Here is a 24,874-nt window from a genome sequence, read left to right as displayed (position 1 = left end):
CCTTGCCTACACCTGAGCCGCAGCCTCGTCTCGGCCTGGGACCCCGCTTCCTCCGAACTTGGCTCCGGTCTGCCTACACTCCCCTCTAGTGGCCGAGAGCGGCATAGCAACCCCCGTGAGCCTGGGTTCTGCAGTAGCTGGAAGGAAACAGAAAGCAAGAAATCCTCCTCTTGCTCAGAAATTGTCTATAAATATCTTTCCATTTACAGCATAAGCTCTGTTATTTTCTTCTAATAAAGGCGAACCGATTTAAAGCGTGGGTTCTGGGGTTTAATGTTCGGCAGTCCAGTCCGAGAGGATCAGGAAGTGGCGGATGCCTGATGCCTGTTTGTCCTGCCGGGAGCCCCAGGCAGCAGCATCTCGGTCTCCAGCTCCCTGCAGGCAGAAGCCTCAAACCTGGCCCCTCATACCCCCGGCCCTGCACAGTAACCCCGAGACCCGAGGGTTCTGATCACCGTAGGTAACTCAGGGACAATCTAAAGCATCTGTGCCCCCGACACACTACAAAAACAGGTGGCACAGAATTAACTTTTAAGAGAAGACACGGTATGTGTCCCACGCAGAGATAGTGCAGAAACATCTCCGCCTATCCGCGCTTCTCACCTCTGCCCCCGTAAGCGGCCGTCACTTCCTCCAGCGTCCGGGTTCCTGCGCCTCCAGGAGGTCTCACAACTCAACGCTCTCAGTTTCATCCAGCTGCTAGTGAGCGAGAGCCGGACCTGTCGTCCTTGACCGGAGGCAGGCCCTCCACAAGCTCACCACAGTGTTACTCCGGTACTCCTGGCGGGGCCCTGTCCCGGTCCTGAGTGAACCTGCCCGGTCTGGCACAGAGAAACCGGCAGCATCTCTCTCCCCAGGATGGGGCGAAGGCTGCAGGTGTCAGAACTTCCTCAGGGAGGGCAAGGGGTGGTTCTTCCTGCTCATGGTGCACTGCGGTCCCGTGGAGCTTCTGGGCATCACAGTAGCTGTGGAAACAGTGTAGCTGGGGACAGACAAGAGAAGGGCGCACCTGGAGCCCACGGTGACCTGAAGGAACAGGAAAGCCTTTTACAGACAGCCACTCTCAACAGGGCTGCAAAACCCGCAGTGTCTGTTACTGAGAGGGGCTAACAGGAAGGGCCGGCCGGGACTGTCCTGGTCCGTGGGGCTCCCGGATTAAGCATGCGCGGTGAGAGAAGGCGAGGACTGAGCGACGTCTCAGGGGCCCCCACCCAGCACACAGAGGACATGAGCCATGAGGGGCTGCTTCCATCGGGTGGAAGGCCCAGAGCAGGGACCTCAGTGTTGCAGAATAAACGCGGTGGAAGCTGTAATGAGTCAACTCACGTTTTAGATGATAAATGTAAATCTTGTGCTTTCTGTTGTAAAAATGTACACTTACCACTGTTCTAAGTTGTTTAGTAACTAGTGGCTGTTTCTTGCTATTTGCTAGATAAAATTCCTGTGACCTTCACCAATTCCTGTCTGCAAAGTTAGCTTACAGAGATGACAAAGAAAACTAAACGGGCTTTACCTTCTTGTAACCTCTGGGCTATGCAAGGTTGCCTGCAGGTACTCAGGTGCAAATTAACCAGAAACTAAAACAAAAGCTCCAGGAAATGTAGTTTGAGTAGTGGTCACAATCGTTCTAAAAGCATTATTTTATGTCAGACAATGAATTTGTTTATCAAACTCTATGTGGTTCCAGGTTTTAAAACCCCTCTCTGCTTCCTGGGCTGCTGCCTTTTGGTCCTCTCCTGCGTGAGAGCAGACCGGGTGACCTTGAGCTCAGTAATAAATGGGTTTCCAAATTCCAACCTGGCTGATCTGGTTCCTATTCTGAGTGACCCATAACAGAGGCAAGACAGCTTCGTAGAGTTGGTGGTCCTGAGACAGGAAGTGGGTTGTCCAACTGTGGGAAGAGGCTTAATCCAATGTCCTAGCACAGAGGACTTGGTGTCCCAAGTGCTTTAGGCAAGGGCTGATGCACACATGCTGGCCACTGACTGGAGGAGCTGTGTGGAAGGGGTGGAGTCTGCCTTTAGCCCCTGGGATCTTGCTAGGAAATGTGGTGGGCTCTCCATGGGGACCTGTGCCCAGCGAGGGGGAGTCCCCAGCCTTCTTAGACCATCACTAGTATCAGCTCTGGTTTAAGGAACTTGAAGACAAAATCTGCTGTGCTCTCCGGAGCCATGTGGTCTCTGACACTGGTGTGGCAGCCCCGTGCAGTTCCCTTGCCTGGTGTGTGTTTCTTCTGGATGCAGATGCTGTGCACATGAAATGGGCAGCACAGGGACACTAGGGACCACCTGGTCAGGCTGGCCCCTTATGAGTGGCCCCTGGGCTCCACCAAGGCATCCTGGTGCCCTGCTTTGCTGAGCCTCCTATGTCTCAACTTGTAATGGGGTCTGCCAGGTGCAGGAGAGCTCCGAAGTTGCAAAAACTTCTCGGAACAGACATGTCCAGGGCCATGTAGGGTATGCATGCCACAGCCTCAGGCCCCTTCTCATAAACACATAAGAATGGTGACAGGCCCAAGAAGCTGGGACCACAGTGTCATCTTTTCCAGTGCCTCACAGGATTAGGTGGTCTCATGTTAATGAAATATTACAGACCAGAGACTCTGAATGGAAGTGTTACTGGCAGGTCTAGAGGTACCTGATTGAATAATTGTTCTGCTGTACCAGTGTCTATCTGTGTCTAGACTGGCCCGGTAGCCAATTGCCAACACCCTGTGGAATCAGAACACAGACGATCTAGTTTTAGAAAGTGATTCATGAGGCTAGGCTCAGGCTGCATAGTCTGTCTCACGAACAGCGGGCAGAGCTCAGCCCAGGTCCTGATGGATTTCTCTTTGCTGGGGGTCATCAGAGCTGGGGGAAGGTTTTACCTATAGAATTCAGATCCCTTTCTATGGATTTTTTTTTTTTCCTGTTTTCTCCAGCCCTACTTCCCAGAAAGCCTGCCTGCTGGGGATTTTCCCCAGGCTCTGCCTAGCTGGAAGAAAGCTTCCATCTATGTTTTTGGCTGCCAGAGCAACACTAGCTACCCTTGGGGCCACGCAGTGAGAAACAGGAAGCTGCTCCCTTATTGGCTGCCTCCTGAGCTTCTGGGCTTCTCCCCAAGTCCGCCCACTTTTGTTCTCTCTGCACAGGCCTCAGGCAGCTGATCTTCTGAAGCGCATCCAGCAGTTTCTAGTTGTTGTGCTGGTTGGGAGCAGGGCTTCCCGTGTCACTCCTCAGCAGACTTGCCCTGAGCCCTCTGACACCCAGCCTGATCCTTGGGGTCACTGGTGGCTCTCAATGGAGTCCCCTCCCAACCACGGAACAGAAGTGACTATGCCCAGGAGCACCGGCCGTTTGCTGGAGAAGCACAGAACTATCTGCCTGCCTACTTTTGTGTGCATGAGGGTGGATCTGTTTCAGTAAAGCAAATAACAGAACAGATATTCTGCTTGCAGGGAGGCACCGACTGTGCCAGAACTTCAGCTGAGATAATACAAACCTTTTACACGTATGAGACACTCAGAATGTTGCTGAGTAGCCTAAGAATTTTTCTTCTGTGCTAGAGGAGGAGATTGAGTGATAGTATCTGACGGCATCTTCCTTGCTAAGGTGTTTGAACACAGCCTTCTTTGTACCTCTTTTCTGCTCTGGCTTCCCTCAGGATCTAAGAAAGAAATGCTGCAGCTACCCAAAAATAAGGCCCACCCAGAAAATAATGAGCCTTGCAAACTACAGATCAAAATGCCAGCCCTGACTCTGGGTCTCTCTACAGCCTCCCAGGACTATGGATCCAGCTGAGTTACACGGAAACCATGGGGAGCCTCATCTCCCCTCCTTTCAAAAGAACGTGCATGTCTCCGTCCAGCAGGACCATGAGTGCTGGCCCCTGAGCAAGAGTGATGGTAAGTCCAGGTGAGGGGTTGTTCCCAAAAGCTCCTGTCTTCAAAGTTCAGAGCAAGAGTGGCAGCAGCTTCTAGGGACACCAGTACATTCCTTCCAAGAATAAGAACCCCACTGTGCCCCACAGTGTCACAGCAAAAGCCCACATCTCCCTGAATCCAGGTAAACACATGACAAACATGGTCTTCCTTCCTTGCCCAGAGTTGCCCAGTAGGGTAGGGTGGATGCCTTCCCTTCTAGAACAACGAACAACTCAACCTTTGCCTCCGCAGCGTATGGCTGTGGCAACACAGTCACCCTGACTAATGGACCGAAGGACCTCCCTCTCCCAGCCCCGCGTCCCCTGGCTGGCCTGGAGCTGCCCTGTGCCCCCATGACCAGCAGGGAGCCCCATCAAGAGTGCCCCAGTTGGCTCCTCATTTGGCCCAGTTTTCCTTGGCGCCCCCCAGCTGCGCCATCCCCCTTTCCAACAGCACCTGGTTCCTTTGCATAAATGCCCTCTCCCCTAGGGTACAAGAGTAAGGGACTGTCCATCAGTATGCCTGGCAACCCAGCCAGCCAGGGACTTTGGACTCGGGGGTGAGCAGTGATGAAGAATTACAACTTAAGTCCCAGTCGGTAGCTACCCATTAACATCTCACACAGAGGTCCTGTTCTTTGTGGTGCCGACTCCTGCGGTTGCTCTGGCTCCTGCCTGGATCCTGGCTGCGGGCTCAGCGCTACTGCGCTCACCCAGGATCTCATCAGTGAAGACCTTTTTCCTCTAAGGCTGAGAAACTGATCTCTCCTGATGGCCAAAAACTCTGATTGACAGGAAGTTGCCTGTGTTGGTTTCACAAGTTTATTGTTTATGTCCTGTGCATGCTCAGATGTTTTCTATAATAAATGTTAATGTGTTAATCCAAACAATAATCTAGTGAGCTGCTGCCACTACTAGGGTCTCTGTTACAGCAGTGAAGCCAGTGCCAGGGAGCGGTAAGGACCTGGCCCAAGGACACTCGGGCGGCATGTGGGGAGCCATCATGTGGGCTGACCTCAGAGTTTGCCCCTGCTGCCTCCAGTACCATTGGCTACAATGCCAGATTCGAATAAAAACCCCAATGCAATTGAGGTTTGATGAAAAGTAGAAGCTATTATTATATGCTTGACATGTAACAGTGTCCGTTGGATATTACTAGGTGACAAACACCAATGAGCACATTTTGTTAAGATGGTATATCTGTTACCTCCTGTCCCTCCAACACACACATTGTAAAGCCTAGAATTATTTCCCCAGAATTTTTTTTTTTTTTTTTTGGAACCAGGGGTTGAACTCAGGCCCTTGTTCTTGCCAGGCAAGTGCTTATTCTACAGAGCCATCTCCCCAACCCTAGAATTATTTCCAACAAACTTCGAACCACAGCTATTCTCCTTTTCTGGGGAAGCCTGCCAACCACCGTGATTCTCAGTGGTGAGAAGTACGAGGTCAGTGGTCTGGAGCTTCGGAGGGGGAGATCCCACCACATGCCTGACCATTGGGCCTTCGAAAGCTTATCTATAATGGCACATCTCTGAATCTTTGTAAGGTTTATCACTTCCGTGTTGGAGCACCGATGGCTTACTAAAGCATTCAGAATACTTTCTTCCTGTTTATCACATCCAATGACATATTGTCTTAAATGTAGTGGACCAATATAATGTGTTGCAGTGTTTAGACAGGTTATGTTGTAATTGCAGGGGAAGGCCCTTGCCCCGGGGCAAGACCTCTCCTTGCCCATGCTTTGTTATGCTGGAGCTAGCTTCCCAGGGACTGAATCTCCTGAAATCATGAACTAAATTAAATTGTGGGTGTCCCAGCAGCAGGAAAGATGACTCGTACATGTCTCCAAGTATTAGCATCAGCTCAGGCTCTGCATTCAACACTTTTGGAGGATCTACAAATGTTCCTTTCTCTGGCTTGTGGTTATTTGGATAAATGGGCATGGATCGCTTTGGAAGAAAGTGGAGGGAATCACTTCTATATGTCCATGCATTACTAAGGAATCCAGCCCTGGAAAGCGTCTGGCAATTATTCCGCCCTCCAGAGGACAGCATCATGAGCTTCTCCAGGATGCTGGTGTCCCTACCCTCTGAGGTGTGTTCTGCATCACCTCATGAAGTTTGTATTGCTGAGCATCCCCTCCCCAGGAGTCCAGTCACATCATGGATAGGTTTGTCACTTGTGGAAGATAGCACCAACTTCCCTAGGCTTTTTTCTGCAGAGTCTGCCGCAGAAGTTCTGCTATCTCTACTTCCATTTCACTTAATGGGTGAAAGCCCAAAAGAGCCTCCTAGGGGCAGATTAGAATCACTGTCATCAGTTCTTGCCAGGCTGGTTAAACTGTGGAGGGGAAGATACTCCTGTATCCACACATCCCCCTTATTCAGTTTCATATCTTACCCTTTCTCAGCTCTGGATCTGCCCTCAGAACTCTATCTCCCAGAGCCCTGCTGACGCACGTGGGCCAGTGCTGCCTCCTGCACCCTGCAGCACCACCCAGGCCCGTCCAGTTGAGCCAAACCGAGAGACCTCTGCATCATCTGCATTTAAAGGAGATGGGGGTTGGGGTGGGGTGGAGGGATTTTCTGAAAGCCCACTGGGTGCATAGCTGTGGGGTGCATCTGCCTCAGCAGCCAGTCCCATTTGGAGTCTCAGGGCCCTGATTGGCCCAAGAGATCACCTGGGCTTAGAATTTTTTTTTTTTTTTTTTTTTTTTTTTTTTTGCGGAACCGGGGATTGAACTCAGGCTCTTGCACTTGCCAGGCAAGCACTTATTCCACTGAGCCATCTCCCCGGCCCCTGGGCTTAGAATTTAGGCTTCTCTGGAGTTCTGTCATTCTTAAAATCGGAACCTGTGACAGCCACACCTTGCTGTCTGCCTTCCTGCCATAGACATGAGAGTCTCTTTGTTTTAGGCTGGTGACTGAGATATCTAAACTGGTCACTTGCTCTTATCAACACATTAGTAGTACTCAGTGCTAGTCACCAAAGACATGGTTGTTACACATAGTTACTTTTTTCTCCTCTTCTTAAATGCCAAACAATTGCTCCAGTGACTCTACCTCTTTGCCTATGGGTAAAAGTCTGGCAATGGTGCTTATAGTGCTCCAGGGAAGATCAATATTCCACCTGTCATCAGCGGCCCAGCTCAGGGTCACACCCTTAGACTTGGCTTCCTAGGGCCATTATTTCAGGATGCATTCCTTAGAAGGACAGTCAGAGATGATATCTCTTAAGTCAGTTATGTATTAAGAGTTCTATAAGGAGAAGGGGGAAAGGGAAGCAACACAACATGGCAGGAAAAGCGAAGCCCTGGCCTGACTTCACGAGAAGCAGAGAACCGTGGTTCCACCTTCAGACAGAGCCCTGGATTCCAGGGCAGGTGCTGAAGCTTCCCTGGGCTGGGTCTGGAGGTCCCCAAGGCTGTAATAAGGAACCTAGCCCACCTTATAGAGTAAATTTGCAGGCTCAGAGAAAGACGTTTTAGGATGCATCAGCAAGAACACAAGAAAGGTTCATTGGACGCAGATTTTAGGACACATGTAGGAGTGGAACATGAGTGCTCAAAGAAATGAGACTCATTATGAGTGTATTTAAGGGGGTGTCCTCAGTGTGGGTGATCTAAGATGTAATCTAGAGTGTGCCTTCAACATCGCTGATCTGGGATGTATATGCCTACTGTCAGGTTACACTTCTGACAGGTTATGTCAGAGTACAAGTCATCTACCTGTTCTTGGAGTCCAGATATGCTCCAGACCCCAGATTTACAGGCTTACTGTACCTGTAAGATCTTTAGCAATATTTGAAAGTAAGTCTACTGGAAGGGGAAAAGGCTTAAGTAACTTTTAAGTAACTTTTGTCTTTAAGCTGCAGTGAAATACATTTTAAAGTATCGGTTTCCTTGTCTCCTTTCTGCTGAAGCAGGAGACGGCAAGGGATCCTGAAGCCACTCAGACACACAGTAGGAGAAAGCACAGCTGGTTTTATTGCTCGGTGACTGGGGTCCACCGAAGAGCTGAGGAGCAGGCGCTGCTTCCACTTTCATATTCTTTCTATCCCATGGGGCAATTGTTCATTGGAAATCAACACAAAGCAAAGCTACGGAAGCAAATGCAATGACTGAAAGGCAATGATCCAGGAAGCGCAAGCTCCAGACAAGCCACTTCTAAGTCCTCTCTGCCCCCCTGACATTACCTCCCGCCTGAACTCATTCGTGGCAGGGGTCCAAGCCACCAGTCTCTTCTAAGAGCTCAGCTATGTCCACTTCCCAAAGCAACTTAAGTGCGCAGTTAAACGATAGTTGTCCAGCTTCACCCGCGAGCTGGTTTCCTCTCTCACTACAAGATTTTATTTTTTCTGTCCTAGCTCTGACATCATTGCCATATGACTCATAGAGTCCTCAGGGACAGTGGGATTAGTAGGTAACACCCAGTGCCTTTGGAGGTGGGAAGGTCTGGCCAGGAAAAAACTGTGTCAGGACATCAACCACATCTTCTTTTTTTTTTTTTATTTTTTTATTTATTTATTTGTGTGTGTGTGTGTGTGTGTGTGTGTGTGGCCAGCTCAGCCCACCAGGGGGGCGGGCCTGGCTGGCATGTGGTGCTGGGGGATTGAACTGCGGTCCCTGTGTTTTGCTAAACTTGTTCTAAGTAGGTGCTTTAGACCACTGAGCCATTCACCAGCCCCCAACCACATCTTCTACATCAGTCAACTGCTCTCATTTGTTCCCTGAATAGCAAAGATTTCCTTGAAGTTCTTCTCAAATTCAGCCTCCAGTCTAAGTCCCATTTGGCCAAACTTAGGGTCCTGAAAATAAAATAATAAAGACAAAATAATGATGTCGATTGTCAGTGTCCTCCAACACCTTGTAACTGAAAATGATCATGATGATCTCTTAGATACTATAAATTACACTAACTAGGTTTGTAGTGGTGACTGATTGTGGCAGCTTGAGAAGTTTAGAAAACTAAGTTGGCTCAGCAGTTCCATACCCAAAGGTGTATAGGACCTGCCCTAATGTGGCTATCTGAACCCTAGGATGTAGAAGACCCAGCCTAGGACATCTTGTCACCTGGAAAGTATAAAAGGGAACTGAGAAAGGATGGGTTGGCTTCTGTTCTTTGGAGGAGCACCAGTCTTCACCTTCAGCTTGGACATCGTCTCCTGGCTTCTGGCGCAGACTCTTCAGCTTCCACCTTGGATTGTTCAGCCTTCTGCAGGACTCTTCAGCCTCCTGGTGTAGGCCCATCGGCCTCCTGATACAGGCTTGCACAGAGCCCTCTAGTGAGCTCCACACCTAGAGCTGAATCCTTCAGTGTCCAGTGTGCAGACGCCCTCCTACACTTGCTTGCCCAACTCTGTGGCCGACTGTCATTAGCCCACCTTGTAATTTCTTATATTTTTTATATCTTGTGTTATATCTGTTCCTATAATAAAACACTGACTGAAACAAGGTTAAGCTTGAAAACTCACACAGCTAAGAGTAAATCCTGGACCCCACAAGCATATTTCTTTAAGTAGCATGTTCTCTGTACCAATTCAAATAGAAGATAGGAATAAGGTGAGTGTGATGCCCATTTCCTCCCTGTCACCTCTGTTCCTCTCTGGTGATCCTGATAAACTGTGTGGTCCGTGCACAGGGGAGACACCTGGAGTCTGGGATTTCTACAGCAGCACCTTAACATCGGAGACTACTTTCTGTTCAGTGGGGCTCAAGGGCAGGAGGGACTTGGCTGTTCCCCATGTACTTCTGTGGGAGGAGAAAGGAGCAAGCTCTTGGGGACTTGGGGACTTTCTGGTTGCAGTGACACCTTCTGAGCCACTGTTTCATGAGCCTTAACCTGAAAAGACCCCATTTGCTTGTAGAACATTTGCTTGTGCTAACTCGCTCCAGAATGATAAGAGAAACCAACTTTCTAGGTACCAGGAAATGAGGCAGAGAGACCCCGTGGAAAGAAACTGAAATGGGAGCAGAGACAGAAAGCTGCCTACCTTGTGGAAGTGCCTGTGGTTCTCAAAGATGAGGCGCATGTCCTGCACAAACCCTTCCACTTGCGTATAATCCTTCTTGGTTAACTTGGTCTTGATTTTGTCCAACCACATGTGTTCCTTTGAAACTTCAGAAGGCTCCTTATTCTGCCAACAAAAAGTGCCAGTGTGACACCTGCTAGCATACTCCCATGCTTGCCTTCTGCAGAGTCCCGTAGAATCCAACCAAAACAGAAAACAAAGAGCACAGATCTCACAGCCCTACTCCCAGGAGATTACGATCAATGTCACAAGTGTTCATTTTAGAGTCACTTGACTTCTAAGTGGTCTGGGATCATGTTGTTACTTACATAATAATAATATGGAATTTTGGCGAAAAAGGAGCTCTCGGAACAGCAATAGACCTTTAAGAGGAGAAACTCACATTTCTGCAAGAGAAGGGGGCTGTCAGTGAAACGTAGCTTGGAAACAAGGCACCCACATGCACAGCTAAACATAAGGCCCAACTCACACTCATCTTCTGGAAGTTTCCCCAAAGGCAGCTCTTGGGAACAAACACGTAACAGTTCGGTTGTTTTTTTCCTCGCAAATAAGTGCGCTTGTGATAGCAACATAAAGGAAGCACCCTTGGAAGGGCGGGCTCACTTTGGATACCGTTTCCCTGACCCCACGCCTGTTTGTGCCTCTTGGAAGAGAAGAGAAAGGACATGGCTCAGGGCTCCCAGGGGCTCACCAGCTGTTCCTCGGCCTGCATCGGCCTCTCCAGGATCTCAGATTCCTGGTAACGCTGCTGGACTTGGAAGGGCTCCACCCTGCAGAAGATGCAGCTCCACGGGTCCCTGAGGAGTGTGAGGTGAGGTGAGAAAGGCCAAGGCCCCTGGGGTCAGCTGCCACTGTGCTCTGTTCAGGAGTGGCAGATACGTTCAGCTGTGGGCAGGAAGGATCCCCCAGAGTCCCCAAGACTCCTACAGGGGGACCTTGAGCTGTCAGCCACCCTACCCTCACTGTCCCTCGACAGTGGAGTCATTGGGGAAAGCAGACCCTCCTTTCCCCATCAGAGGTGCAGGGCACAAGCACGAGGAGCCCACAGTAGGACCTTGGGGATGTGGGCTCTATCCGCCCACCGACATCTGGTACAGGGTGGGCACCAGTCATGCTCTCTTCTTTCCTGAATGAGTACAGAACAAAACAACCGGCATTTCTCATTCCCAAACCCTTGGACGGGAGTCCTTGCTGCAAAACTTGGCATAGCCAAAGGGCCCAGGTACCAGCCTTCACATCCCAGAGGAAATGTCTCTGGTGGCACAAAGGACATGAGCTGTCTGCTGCCAGCATCTTCAAGCTGCTTTCTGACCCATACTGCTTGATCCCAGTCCCTAACAACCCTGGGGAGTTTCCCCAAACGTGTGTGGCTCTTCAGAACAGGCATGTCTTGACTGGCTTGTTCTTTTCTTTCTGAATTGAGACATAAACAGAAACTCTCGCGGGAGTGTGCACAGTGGGGAGAAGGGTTCCTAGGAGAAGAGAGGGGTTCTCACATACCTGTTAGCTTCCACACGTGCTACGTGACAGTCCTTGTGGAAGGCTCTGGAGCAACTGTCACAGCAGAACAGTGTTCCCCCATCCCTGCACACCTCGCATTCCTCTGAGTTCCTCAGCTAGAAGACAAAAATAATATCCATATCAGCAGGCTTGGTGAGACCCCGCAAGGCTTCCACTGCAGAAAGCCAGAACTGCAGCCTTTGCGTGAGCCTGCGTGGACGTATATACTTCTCCCAGGGCGTAAGGATCACCATGGAGTAGACATTTCAGAACAAGACATCCCGGTCTGCAGGCAAGGGGGCTACAGTCAGAGTAGAAGAGTTTTCTTAGAAAACCATCGATTCTAACCCAGAAATATAAGCAACAAAAGAGAAGCATGATTTCACAGCAATATGAATAATTTTATTGTCTTGCAGAAAAAACAAGATCCTGAAATAAAGCATCAAGTCCATTTGCCTATACAACAATGATGAAATTGATTCATCCAAGGGTTTACTTAGATTTACTTAGAATTTAATATGATGGAATAAACTTCTGAGGTATTGCTGCATTCCACAGTCTGGGCCGAAGGTTCTCCATGAGTAGAAGAAAGGGTCAGAGGAAGATTTCCTAGACTGTGGGTCCTGAGCCCAGAGGGCCCTGGGCCTGTGACAGTGCCTCTTGGGCACAAATAACCAATGAGTGCAGGAAGGATGGAGCTCTTTGGCCCTGGGATCCTGTGGCAGGACCCCCATGGCTTGGCAAAATAGGCTTGTCTGGCATTGAGATGGCATCTCTGCTGTCTAGGGTGTGAAGTCACAGCAACTGCCAAGTGTTTTCTACCCTTGTTTTCTGGGCCCGTAAAAGAGCTAGAGCTTTATTTTATAAAAATAATAAAAAGGTTCCCCCAAATCATCAGACAGGAGATTTCTCCCTAGTCTCAATATGTAAGATTTTTAGCCAAATTTAATTTTCATTTGGAAAATTCAAAGTCTGACAGCATTCACACCCAAGTGTGTGTCCTATTCAATAAAAAAGAACTCAACAGAGTTTATAGAAGAAACAAAGACACCAACATACATCCACTCTTTGACATAGAAGCACTTGTGTATTCATTAAGAATGGGTTTGTGACTGAGCCAGTGGCAGTGTGAGGGGAATGTGGTGAAAGGTTGAAATCAGACTTCAGTGTTATACGCTAACTGGACATCTTGTAAAATTGGAAGGCCCCAGAATGGCTCACCCATAAATTTCCCTTCTTACTCTGTTCCTTTGGGTAAAGTCCCTAGCTAATGGTATTTCTCATCTGGGGGACCATGAGCCACTTCTACTTACCCTCAAATAGCAAGTTTCAGTTCCCTGCCAGCTACAGAGATAATCAGATGAGTCAATCACAGCCTCCTCAGAGCCAGGGTTCACCCCCCCCCCCCGCGTTGCCTCTGCTTGGTCTGTTCTCCACTGTGGTCCTGGGGTGTGTGTGGTCGCCCAGGGCTATTAGCACTTGTGACTAGTAAACTGCTGCCAGTCTCTTCTGTCCAAGTGTCAGATGTCATGTGGTTGACCATCCCCCAAACCCTGAGGTGGGAATCCTTCCCTCACCCTCAGAATTAAGAGGAATACAGGAAGCCATGTGAGTTCTCTCCCCCACCCACCCATATGCAGCATGGCCATGTAAATCAGAAAACATATTAGTGATGTATGTGCAGAACACATGCTTTCTTGATCCTCTCTTCTGCAGAAGAATAGAGACACCTTGGGAACTGAGCAGCAGCTCAACGCCCAAGTGGAAACATACTGTTGCCCCTACGGGTCACTGGAGACATCCTTTCCATTGGCCTGGGTCAGCCTCCCCCATGAATGAGGGGTGGGCAGAAGAGAAGCAAGCACTGGAAGAGCAGGAGCAGCAAGGACGACGGGGTTGACCTGTGTCTGCTGTGGACCATTCCTGACATTTCTTTCTGTTTTCTTCTTCCTCTAAACTTAATTCCATAGTTTTCTATTCTTGGTCCCAGACCACCAAAGTCACTCTTAAAACTTTAGTTGTAACTTTCTGCCCTCAGTTCCCAGTCTCTCCTCTACACACACACACACACACACACACACACACACACACACACACCTGTGCTCACCAGTAGCTCTCCCCTCTCCCTACAGAGATATGAACAGCACAGATGTACCCAGTCAAAATTTAGCTTCTCCTCCTGCCCCACCCAGAAGTCCCTGATGTGTTCTTTCTCTGGTGCTTCCATTGGCTAAAACAGGCACCAGGCACCACAAACCTCTCCTCTCTCTCAACTCCCAAAGCCAGTCCTTCCCACTCCTGTGATTATTAATTTCTTTTTTATTTACATTTTTCTTTTTAATTTATTATAACTTTTTGTGTTATCAATAATTTTATTGAGAAACAAATAGCAATGAGACAGTTTTAAATACGATTAGTAGGACAGTTTCAATAATTAATACATTGAATATTGTCTTAGTGGTTATTCATTGTACAAGATGCAGACATGATATCTTGTTTACAAACACTATTAGAACAAATCTTTCTATTCATTGAATTAAGAGAATGTAGCTGTATATCTATCCTAACTATTTTGAATATACAGATACAAAATGGTCCTTCATTTGTATCCACTTTTTTGTTTAGCTGGGTATTATATTGTCATTTAAATATTATAGATGCGTGAATTCTGCAAAATATTCCAGTATAGTCCAGTAGTCCATAGTAGTAGTGGGTTTTCCGTAAGACTGGCAATGTCAGAAGTTGTTGACTTGAGCCTTTCACAGCTCAGCATATTAATATGGCTTTACTTTTTATACCTTGTGTTTATACTTTTCTGCTGGATGGTTGAGACCAAGATAAAGCAAGACCTATATAACAAGAAATGTAACTTTTGTATCTGACAAGGTCAGTCAAATTCCCTCAGGATTAATCCTGAGATCCTATACTGCAGTTTGTAGATCCTTTGTCAGTGTCAGCCATGTGGATGAGTGACAGCCATTGCTTGGCCAATTTGCTCTCTGTGAAAGCCTGAGAGAATGTTTTCTCTCCATGTGACTCTCCTTAGGCACACACTACATCATTGATCACTTTCCTCTGTGGCCCCATAATCTCCTTGATCAGAAAATTTGGGACACAACTGAGTTGCATGATGTTATAGTACAGGTTCTCCTATGTCCTGAGTCTTCACTGACCTTGAAAGGCTAGGGTCAAAATGTTGGCTGTCTTGAAGTCCTCCTTTTTCTCTAATTTTTGTTCTGCAAACTTAGGTTGTTAACCTTCCAGAAGAGAAGCTTATTGTTATTACCCTACAACCTAGGCTGTTGAGCTTAACCTCACTATCTGTCTGAATATCAAACATCTTAGGCATAACATAGAACAGGTATTTTTCATCAAGTATTGATATGTTAAACTTTAAGTCTCTACAGAATGTGAAGAAAAAATCAAAATATATTTTAAAAAATAGGAATAAACAATTACATATTTTTACACAGAAGTTTAGAAATCTAGCCATATACAGCATTGTAGCAGAACAGTCTCACAACACTCCTTTTCCTGTCTCCTGCCTTCATTCACCACCCCCTTCCTTTTTAAACAAACATCTACCCGAGAGACAGCACAGCAGCAACCAGTGTGTCATGACAAGCAGCACATATTCAGAAGACCAGAATGACAGGCACTCCAAGCACAACCCAACTATTACACATTGCTATCTTCAGTGCAGTTGCTTAGTTCACAGGTATCAGCATATATAGTCAGAGTGAGAATCCTACCAATTAACTGCGCTTTGAAAACCTGCTGAAGATTCTCAGGATTATTGCCTTACCCATCTTGTGCACATAAATGTATGGCTTTGCCCCGGTCATGTTTCCCAGCTTTTTTCCTTGCTCTCACTTCATTGTCTAATCCTTAAGTTCTCGCTTTCCTTTTAATTGAAAAATAAGGAACGCTTCACGAATTTGCATGTCATCCTTGCGCTGGGGCCGTGCTAATCTTCTCTGTATTGTTCCAACTTTAGTATATGTGCTGCTGAAGTGAGCACTGATATTAATTTCTAAGCTCCTAGGATGAGAGTATGCAGTGTGTTAATTATTGGAACTGTCCTACCAATTTCATTTGAAGCTGTCTCATTGCTATTTGTTTCTCAAAAAAATTATGGGAAAAAAACTCAAAAAAAATTTCTAAGCACTTTTAAAAATTTACTTTGTTCCTGCACGGTCCTCTGCTTACAAAGGTGCTGAGGTCTTAAGGCATGATTCCACTTCAGTTAATTTTTTCAAAACCAGTCTGTTTCTAACAGACTGTATCTTAGCTAAGTTAATGGCATGTGAACATCAAACATGTTTTTCCTGAACCCAGTGGATTAAAGTAATTTGGAACATAGCTATGTTATTTCTGATTGTAAAAAGTAATCAGAAATGAGAAGACAATAATGAATCATCATTTTGAAAACTACTTAAACTACTTAACTTTCACTTATACTTTCAAGTGAATTGATATCTCACACGTTGCTTTTTCTTTAAAAATGCACATAGTATGGGCTCCCAGGAACTTTCACTGAAGGTTCCCACTCGTATCATAGGGGATTTTTAAGCACAACCCTGACTAGGGAATGTGATTGCTGGGCACAGGCCCATTTTTCTTCTCATCAACAGAGGCTGGTGGATGCCATCATCACTGTCTAGAAAGTCCCGAAAAAAATAAGGAAATAGCAAAGGTCACAAACGTTTAAGAATCTTGCTTCTCTAGTTTTTTACAGGATTTTTTTTTTTTAATCAGGAATTGGACTCAGGGCCCTGCACTTGCCAGGCAGGGGCTTGTACCACTGAGCTACATTCCTGGCCCTCTAATCTTTTAAATAAGAGACTTGAATCTTGGGCTTCTGCTCATTGTCCCAGATACCCGTTAGCGTCATCACCAACAGCCTCAGGCTGGGGCATAGGCCTGGGTATTCTTCTTTCAGTAGCAGAATGGGTACTTCTATGCCTCCACGTCATTCGGGACCCTAAAAGTCATAATGTGCAAGTCACTGTCCTGACTGATTGGACCGGAATTGCCCACAGAGTGGCACCAAGCAGTGGTCTTCCCCAAAGCACTTCAGGTGATTCTAGTGTGAGGCTGAATTGAGCTTTAGCCTGCAGAGCTAAGCCTGCTTACTAAGGCATGGGAAAGTGTTACTGTCAGCCTTAAAATCTGTCCCAGAAAGGTCATTGGGAGGAGAGAGGACGCCTCTCCTGGGAAGCCCCATCCTCTCCCTGCACACTCTTGGCTGTGGGCTGTGAGCCCTGACTCTATGTATTCACACCCACCCCCACAAGCTGCACACACACTGGGCTCCAGGGTTGTTCAGACTATTGAGGATTTACTCAGCGGGCCAAGGACGAACCCACGCTGGATATGATCTGACTCTTCCTGGGGGAGTTCTTGGGAGATAAGTGTATGCAAAACTACTCAGGAAAACCCCCTCTGCTGGTTACCCTACATCAGCATTCCTGTGTGACACCCTGTGGGGTCATCCCCCAGCACATGCACAGGTGACCCCGCCTAAAACGTCTACCCAATTGCCACAAGAAGAACCGAGGTTAGAGCTAGCTGTGGACGGGTGAGGAAGCCCTGGTTTTGGCACCATACTGTAAGCAGAGACGGCACAGGGCCTGAGGGACCAGAATGGAAAGTGCATGATCCAGCCCCAGCCAAGCATGTCCAGGAAAGGTGGCCCGTGGCTGGCTAAGCAGGATGGCTTGGCTCCTGTCAGACCGGCCACAGGGGTGTCATGAGACTCCACTGCCCTGTGCATCTCTCTGCAGGACTAAGGACAGGGTTCCCATCTTCAACTCACCAGCAGGGCCTCACTTGTCCTTTTGGCTGATATTTAAGACCACCTTGGGCTCTGCCACCACCTCCAGGCGGCAGATGTTGGGAGCTTTCCTATTCCAACCTCACTGTCTTCTTTAAAAGCTGCTTTCCACTCAAATTTGCAGCCTGCCCATCATCTGCAGGCCAGTTCTGTCCATGCCTGCTTCAAGCTGTCCCTAGAGACCCCAGTGCTATAGACCTCTGCCTCCCACATTCACTTTTGGGAGGAAACAAGAGTGTGCAATGTTTGCACTGAAAGAGACAGAAAGGACCTTGTCAGTGGGGAAGCCTGACCCCAGACCCTGCACCCAGCTGAGGCACGGCTGGGACTCCCTGTTCTTCACACACAGCAATGTGCTCCGCCTGAGAGTGAGATTGCTCCAGGGAAAAGCAGCAGTGACACAAGTGATGTGCATGGGCAAAGGCCTGGGCTGTTGCGATGGGTTATAACTGGGAACAAGTACTTACATAAGGGTCTGCTGGGATATTGATGGGAGGGTCCAGTGTTCTCTGTTAAAGAGAGACAAAGGTTGAGTGACAATAGTGAATGAGATATTTCATCAATCACACTTTTGATCACTTCCTTTATTTAAGGGATTTATGCCACAGCCTTCTCTGTGTTTTGTTTCACATCTGCTTTTATGAGCCTTTATATTTAATTGGAGAATAGAAACTATTAGATTATGTGCCCACGAGTTCTGCCCAGGGCAAGTTCCACTCCCCAGCCCTCAGAGCCAGGTGAATCTTCGGGAGCCCTTACAGGGAGCCTGGCCCTCCTTTCCAGGCTGAGCTAGAGAAGCTCCACCAATTCTCCTACTTGGAGGAGCCCCCAGGCAATTGTCTTTAAATTAGGAAGTGCCACCCACTGGGAGGAGCATCCCTGAGGACGCATCCTCCAGGACCACAGGGACCACAAGGTCCGGAATCGTGGAGACCTTGCCAGGGAAGAGCTCCTTGCCTAGGAACATAGCCCTGGAGATAGTGGTGCCCAAAGTCCCAGGTTAGCCTCTTCCTGAAGGCAGGCACCTTCCCATTTTGTCCTGCATTCCAGGAGCTTGCCCCACCCTCTCTATGAGTTATCCTTTGCGGTAAGAGGAGGAGGATCTGATCCTGGAGTCTGTTGTGTTGGTCTCTTTTGCACAGCATTGCCAAGCCCCTCACCAGGTGCTTAATAGTTGCCTTGCAGTTGTTGAATGGATACACAAATGCATGACAGACAAGCACAGCCATGACTCAGGAAAAGATTTCTTAGCACCCAATAGGTGACCACTGACTTCTGTATCTTCCTCGTTATTCTAGACCACCTTAGCTACCACCGGCAGGTTTAAAGGAAACCTATGAGTAGGGAATCCGGGAACAGCAGCACCTGCCACACCAGAGGCCAAGGGGCTGGGGAAGGAAGGCACTTTGGAGAGAGCCCCTGAGAACGAGGTGCTCCCACCTCTAGAGCTGTGATCCCACATGGGGCAGGAAGGAGTGCTTGAATGAAGGGAAGAGAGATGGCTGGCTCGATTATCAGTCCCTACTGTGTCACCATGCCTTCCTGGAGCTGGCTGGACATGTTTGGTCTTGATGAATGCATTAAATAATGTATCTTTCTACAGAAAACCCAGGAAACCTCATCAGTGAGGCTCTGGTCATGAATCCAGAAGAGCAGGTGGTCTCAGAAGCCAATTTTGTGAAGACCATGATGTGCAATATGGTAGAGACACTGATGGTTATGTGTGTCAGAGATGAGGGAGACAGAAGCTCTCTCCTCTCTGTCCTTCACCAGGTTCTCTCGTATCTAGCCTTAGGCCATGGAAGGCAACCGCCATCTCACCACCTTTTCTGGAGTCCACATATGGACATCACTGGCCTGTGACCTCCACAGATCACTTTCACCAAAGAAGAATTCACCTTCAGCAATGGCACTGAGGTCTAAATAGGGCCTCTTGTGGGCCTAAGAGCTCTCCCCAACAAGGAAAAGATTTCTATGTTAGCACTGTAGTCTTCAGTTTTGTGTTACTATAATAAAATGCCTGAGGCTGAGTTACTATAGAAAAGAGGTTCCTTTAACTCACAATTGTAGAAGCTGAAGGGCTCACATCTGATGATGGCCTTCTTGCTGACAGAGTCCCAACATAACACAGACAGGAGCCAGTGCAAGTGCGTCTACATCCTCTGGTTTCTCTCTCTTCTTATAAAGTCAGCCCTGGTAAATTTATCTTATCATCTCCCAATGATCCCACCCATAAACACTGCATCTGAACTAATTTCCATCCTCTAAACTCCCTACCATGGGAAATAAATTTCAACACCTGAACCCTTGGCCACACACTCACACCACATCCAAACTACAGCAGATGCCTTGAAGGGAACTTCAGCCTCTAGTCACTATGTCCTCTAGTGGGTCAAGAAAGAAACAATTCCCTGAAAAACTCCATGTGTGCATGCATGTATGTAGGGGATAAAAAATAGAAAAGATAGGGGAAGGATCTGTGTTTCATTATTCGTTTCCTTGGGTGACATCCACTGCAAGGGGGATTTCACATTAGGACATCTGCAGTGACTACAGGACTCTAGGAAAACTTTTGCACCATTCTTATTTCATTAGAGATAGAACTGAACATAAAACAATAAAAAAAAATCAGTGTTTAAGTTGAGGTTGCCAAGACCATAGTCATTAAATTGTAGTATTCCATGCACTTCAAAATTGTGCTCACTTGTCCAACTCCAATCCCATCTTTTATATTTAATTTTATGACATAGCATTCAGATCCTTTTATGAACACAAGCATATGAGGTAAGTACTAGCTGATTGTTTTTAAGAACTATTCCCACATCGATCTCCTATTTTAATGCTGGAAGAAGTCGTGGCCTTTTGTTGTGTGGGGCAGCTACAACAGCACTGTGCTACAAAATCAATTTTTATCAGGAGTGATCAATTTAAAAACTGTAAGGCTACAGAGAAGGAAAACCACCAATGTGATGTTCAGGACACTGGCAGAAGATCATGAAGTAATTACCTTTGTTCTTTTATTTGGCAGTTTTGGTAGATATCCTTTCTGAAAGAGAGAAGAAGTTAGTGATAAGACAAATCCTCATTTTTATTTTTTGACCTTGGTTTTTCACCTCAAGTGTCTTCTCAAATTCTCAAATTCAAGGTGTCAAATGAAATTCCAGATCTCAGGTCAAGATTCCACCTCAAATTTCAGGTGTCTTGATGGAGTTGACTTCCCATGCTTCCCCAGAGATTCAGGAGAGCCCTAGACTCCCTGGGCCCACGCACTGATGACTGGAGCCTCATAATTCCTGCTTTCTTCACACTATGAAAAACAGATTTTCATGCCACTGTCTCTCAGTACATACCCTGTTCCGTTCTAGACTTTTCCATGTCAGAGCTGTTGTTCTTCCTAAGAAAGCGCAAACTGCGGTATGAAGCCATTTTAACCACAGAGCTAGAAATTCCCTTCCCACTCTTGAGCTCCTCCATCCCTTCCTATCAGTGCTTATGGTTAGGGCAGTGACTTACTGCAGTCCTGTTGAATGTGTAATCTCTTCCTGTCTAAGGGATTGTGTGTCCTCACTCATGATCTTAGATGTAGCAAGTTTCCTGATTTCTATATCATTATATTTCTGTATCATTACAGTGATCCAAGGAAAGGCCATAAATGGGTGACATTTAGCACTATACCCTAAATCAAACAATACTAGTTCATACCAGGTAGTTGCTATGAGGAGTAAAGAAGTTATTTTTATTTTTTTATTTTTAATTTTTTGGTACCTGGAGTCAAACTCTGGATCCAGCACTTGCCAGGCAGGTGCTGTGCCACTGAGCTATATCCTCAGTGAAGGAGCTATTTTATTTATTTTTTATTTTTAGGCAGAACCGGGGATTGAACTCATACCCTTGTGCTTTCCAGGGAAGCACTTATTCTACTGAGCCATCTCCCCAGCCCTGAAAGAGGTATTTTAAATGCAATTTATTTATATTCATTTTCAAGAATAAATCTATAGAGGCTTAAGGTGTTGCTCTGTGGTAGAACACTTACTTGTCATGTGTGCTGGGTTCCACTGGCAGCAGCCCCCTTCACAACATTATTGAAAAATAAACTTGTGGTGGCTTATCCAAAGAATGGTCCACAAATCAAGAACTAACTCCACAGGTGTTTTCTGACATGTACTGTCAAATTGGCTCTGAAAATATAAGGACCTCCCTCCCACTCCATCTTAAATTACTCCCATGTCACCAAATTTCATAGTTAGTGGCAGAGTCAAGGCCATGATTTACTGCCTGCTTTTAAAGGGACATGAATTAATGCAACTAAAAGGATTAAGCTGTATTATGAGCTAGCCAAGGTGACATTAAAGTGTACCTTGTGACCTGAGTCAAGGGAATCAAGAAGTTTTCTGGACACAGAAATTCTGCTAAAGCTTGATGGTGAATCACGACGGTTCTAGCCTTGTTTGAAGCCACTTGGCCTTCCCATACCTCCAGCAGATCTTTCAGTTTCCAGCCGTGGCAGCGCAAGCTTAGCTTCCAGTTCTTGGAGGGTGCATAGTTTCCTTCAATTTCAAACTCCCTGGGGGTGAACCACCTTCCATCCTCACTCTGGATGCTCTTCTTCCAGATTCCTGTAAGAGCAAGACAGGCTGAGCCCCTGCCTAGGAAACACCTCCTCTTGGCCTCCTGGGCCCTGGGGCTCACGGGCTCAGGTCCATCTCAGGAGAGCGTGTGCCTCCTCTCAGACCTCAGGGACTCCACGCCCAGAGTGCAAAGCAAGGAGAGAGGGGATCCTCTGCCTTAGGTGTGTATTTGCTTGACCTTCATGCAATCAGGAGAGCAATTACTGTTGACATTATTTGTTTGAACTAATTCACAACATTAAAGTAGATAAAAATGGATGGCTCAAAATAATGAACAGAATTCTTTCTCCTCCTTTCTCCCTGCTTCAGGACAAAGCCAGCCTGGGTTTCAGAGATGCAGGTACTAAGTTCTTGTGGATCCAAATGGAGCTGTTGCACAGCCACACTTGCCTTGCCACATCATAAACGTGGCTCCTCCAGCTGAAGACAATCAATTATTTCTCATATCTTGGGATCACAGCAATTTGATGTCAGCAGTCATGATGGAAGTGTTAACTGGAGGGAAAAGTTAACTATGCAAGCAAAGAGTCCTCGAGCAAACTTGTTGGGGTCCATACCACTATAATGTGGGAGGATCAATCATGATAAATGAATAGTGGTATTGCATGATAATTTGCAAAGTATTTTACATCTGTTATCTTATTTTCCCTCATAAGAATATAAGGAGGGAAGTTTTATTATTCTAGTTTTGCACATAAGGAAGTTCAGAGTCTGAGACAGAGTGCTTTGCTGCTGGTGACATAGGCCCCAGGTGCCATAGTTTGGAAATCACTTCCCATACACTTCTTGAGGGATCACACGTAGAAAACTTAGTCCTCAACCAGCCTGGGGCCCACTAAATCCTCATTCCAACCAGCACCCAGGCCAGGTATGTGTGTGGAACTTCCTCCATCAGACAGGCTCAGTGTGGAACCCTGTGGTGGAACTTCCTGCAGATAGGCTAGAGGCAAGACCCACCCAGCTGATCCGGGAGCAGAACCTCTTGCTAGAGTGGCACAGCGGGTCCACTTCCAAGGGCTACAGCAGGAAGACCCAAGCCACACCCACCTGGACGAGTTTAAACTTGGTAGATCCAGACCTGGTGCTAAGGTAATAACTATCTAAGCTGTAGACCAAACGTCAGAAAACAGTGCTATACAAAATGACAAAGAGAAGGAGCATAATGCATTCTCAGGCCCTGAGCCCACTCAGAACAAATGCAGAAAACAATAGCATAGAAGAAATTGGAAAGCACACACCTGGAATCTCTGAAATAATAGCGTCTGATGTAAAGAAACAACTGCAGAAAGATATAGAGGAAATCAGATCAGAAATAATTTCTGAAGTAAAAAAAGAAATGATAGCTATAATGAAAGAAGTACTCAGTGCTTCTAAAGAAGACATTGATTAGAAAAAAGAGGAGGATAGAAAAGTGATAGGAAAGACATGTAATGCATGAAGCAGATTCAAAGTGATGTAGAGGAAATTAAAATCTCAATCACAAGCCGGCAAAACTGTTTGAATGAAAGCGAAAATAGACTTTCAGACTTTGAAGACACTGTTGCAGCTAGTGAAAAGGTAAGAAAAGATCTCTTAAAAACAACTAGGATGCAGAAAAAATTCAATATCTGCAAGACAATGCAAAGATGAACAATGTAAAACTAATAGGCATCAATGAGAAAGGATTCAATACAAATGATGTAAAAAGAATATGGGAAGAGGTAATAGCAGAAAACTTACCAAATATGGGGAAACAATCTGACATTCAGTAACTGAAGCATATAAGACTCCAAATAACATCAGCCCAATTAAAATCACACCCAGACATATAATAATCGAGATCCCAGAAATTCAGCACAGGAACAGCATACTAAAAGCTGCTAGAGAAAAGCAACAGATAACTTTTAAAGGAAAACCCATCAGAATAATAACAGATTTTTCTTCACAAACCATCAAGTTGGGGCTGGGGAGATGGTTCAGTAGAATAAGTGCTTACCTGGCAAGCACAAGGGCCTGAGTTCAATGCCCCGTTTCACAAAAAAAAAAAAAAAAATCAAGTTAAGAGGAGCATGGAGCAAAGTACTACAAGTATTGCAAGAAAACAAATTCCAACCAAGACTGATGCAAACTGAAAAACTCTCTTTCAAGTTTGACAAAGAAGTGAAATACTTCCATGACAAAGAATAACTAAAGAATTTTATGATGACTAAGCCAACCCTATACAGACTACTAAAAGATACTCTAGAGAGGGATCAAAATGACCACAACTCCATGAGTGAGAATGAAAAGAACCCACCAAATAAGGCAAACAATTAAACACAGGAGAAAAAGAGGTGTACAACAGCAGGTAAATAACATGTCAAACAGAAGTCAGTACATCTCAATTATAACCATCAATGTAAATGGACTCAGTTCACCAATTAGAAGAAATAGACTGGCAGAGTGGATTAGGAAGCAAAATCCAACAATATGCTGTACAACACTTCATCTATCAATTGATTGGTTTATCTTCAAAGTTTTGTCCAGCTGGTAATTTCAATAGTTCTATGATTTGTGCCTCAGGAACACAATTGTTTTCATGAATCATAAATAATGCTTTGTTCTGGCTTTATGGTTTATTGACTTAGAAATAAGTTTTCTGCAAGATTAGAAGTCAGTGTAGATGCTGCTGAAGTCCTTATTAATTTGAATGTGGGGAAATTAGAGAAATCATGTACTAAAAAAAGGTATTTTATATTATACATCTTAGTTTTGGAATACGTCTATAAAATAAACATGTGTGTGCATTGTTGTCAAATTCTGTAATTATTTTAAAGAAAAAGTCATTTACATCACATCCCAATGTTAAATGATAAATTCCCTTCTAATTCTAGAGAAGTGTATAAAAAAACTAAGAAATCTTATTGGTAAATGTCACTTTTTGTGTTATGTTCTAGATATTTCTTTAAAATAGGTATTTAATTGATAGATCTTCATTTGGCCTCTGATCTGCTCCTTG

The 24,874-nt window shown here is 46.1% G+C and overlaps 1 protein-coding gene and 1 non-coding gene across 2 annotated transcripts in view; both read right to left on the bottom strand.

The window, feature by feature from the left end:
* Positions 1-8,610: 8,610 nt before the first annotated feature.
* The window catches only part of LOC101559712 (nuclear body protein SP140), a 77,773-nt gene continuing 61,509 nt past the window's right edge, over positions 8,611-24,874 (bottom strand). The window contains exons 17-24 of the mRNA XM_023722058.1: positions 21,743-21,885; positions 20,277-20,311; positions 18,135-18,240; positions 11,434-11,549; positions 10,625-10,730; positions 10,242-10,319; positions 9,895-10,038; positions 8,611-8,709 (exon numbers count right to left, since the gene is read on the bottom strand). Coding sequence (XP_023577826.1) covers positions 8,611-8,709; positions 9,895-10,038; positions 10,242-10,319; positions 10,625-10,730; positions 11,434-11,549; positions 18,135-18,240; positions 20,277-20,311; positions 21,743-21,885 — 827 coding nt within the window. The remainder of the gene's footprint in view (positions 8,710-9,894; positions 10,039-10,241; positions 10,320-10,624; positions 10,731-11,433; positions 11,550-18,134; positions 18,241-20,276; positions 20,312-21,742; positions 21,886-24,874) is intronic.
* LOC111818390 lies at positions 15,348-15,454 on the bottom strand. The gene has a single exon (XR_002822391.1). It is a non-coding gene; the product is annotated as a U6 spliceosomal RNA (small nuclear RNA).

Source organism: Octodon degus, unplaced genomic scaffold (assembly GCF_000260255.1).
Source record: "Octodon degus isolate 3935 unplaced genomic scaffold, OctDeg1.0 scaffold00089, whole genome shotgun sequence".
Lineage (NCBI taxonomy): Eukaryota > Metazoa > Chordata > Mammalia > Rodentia > Octodontidae > Octodon > Octodon degus.
The sequence above is the reverse complement of the archived record's forward strand: the minus strand, read 5'-3'. Positions and strand labels throughout refer to the sequence as shown.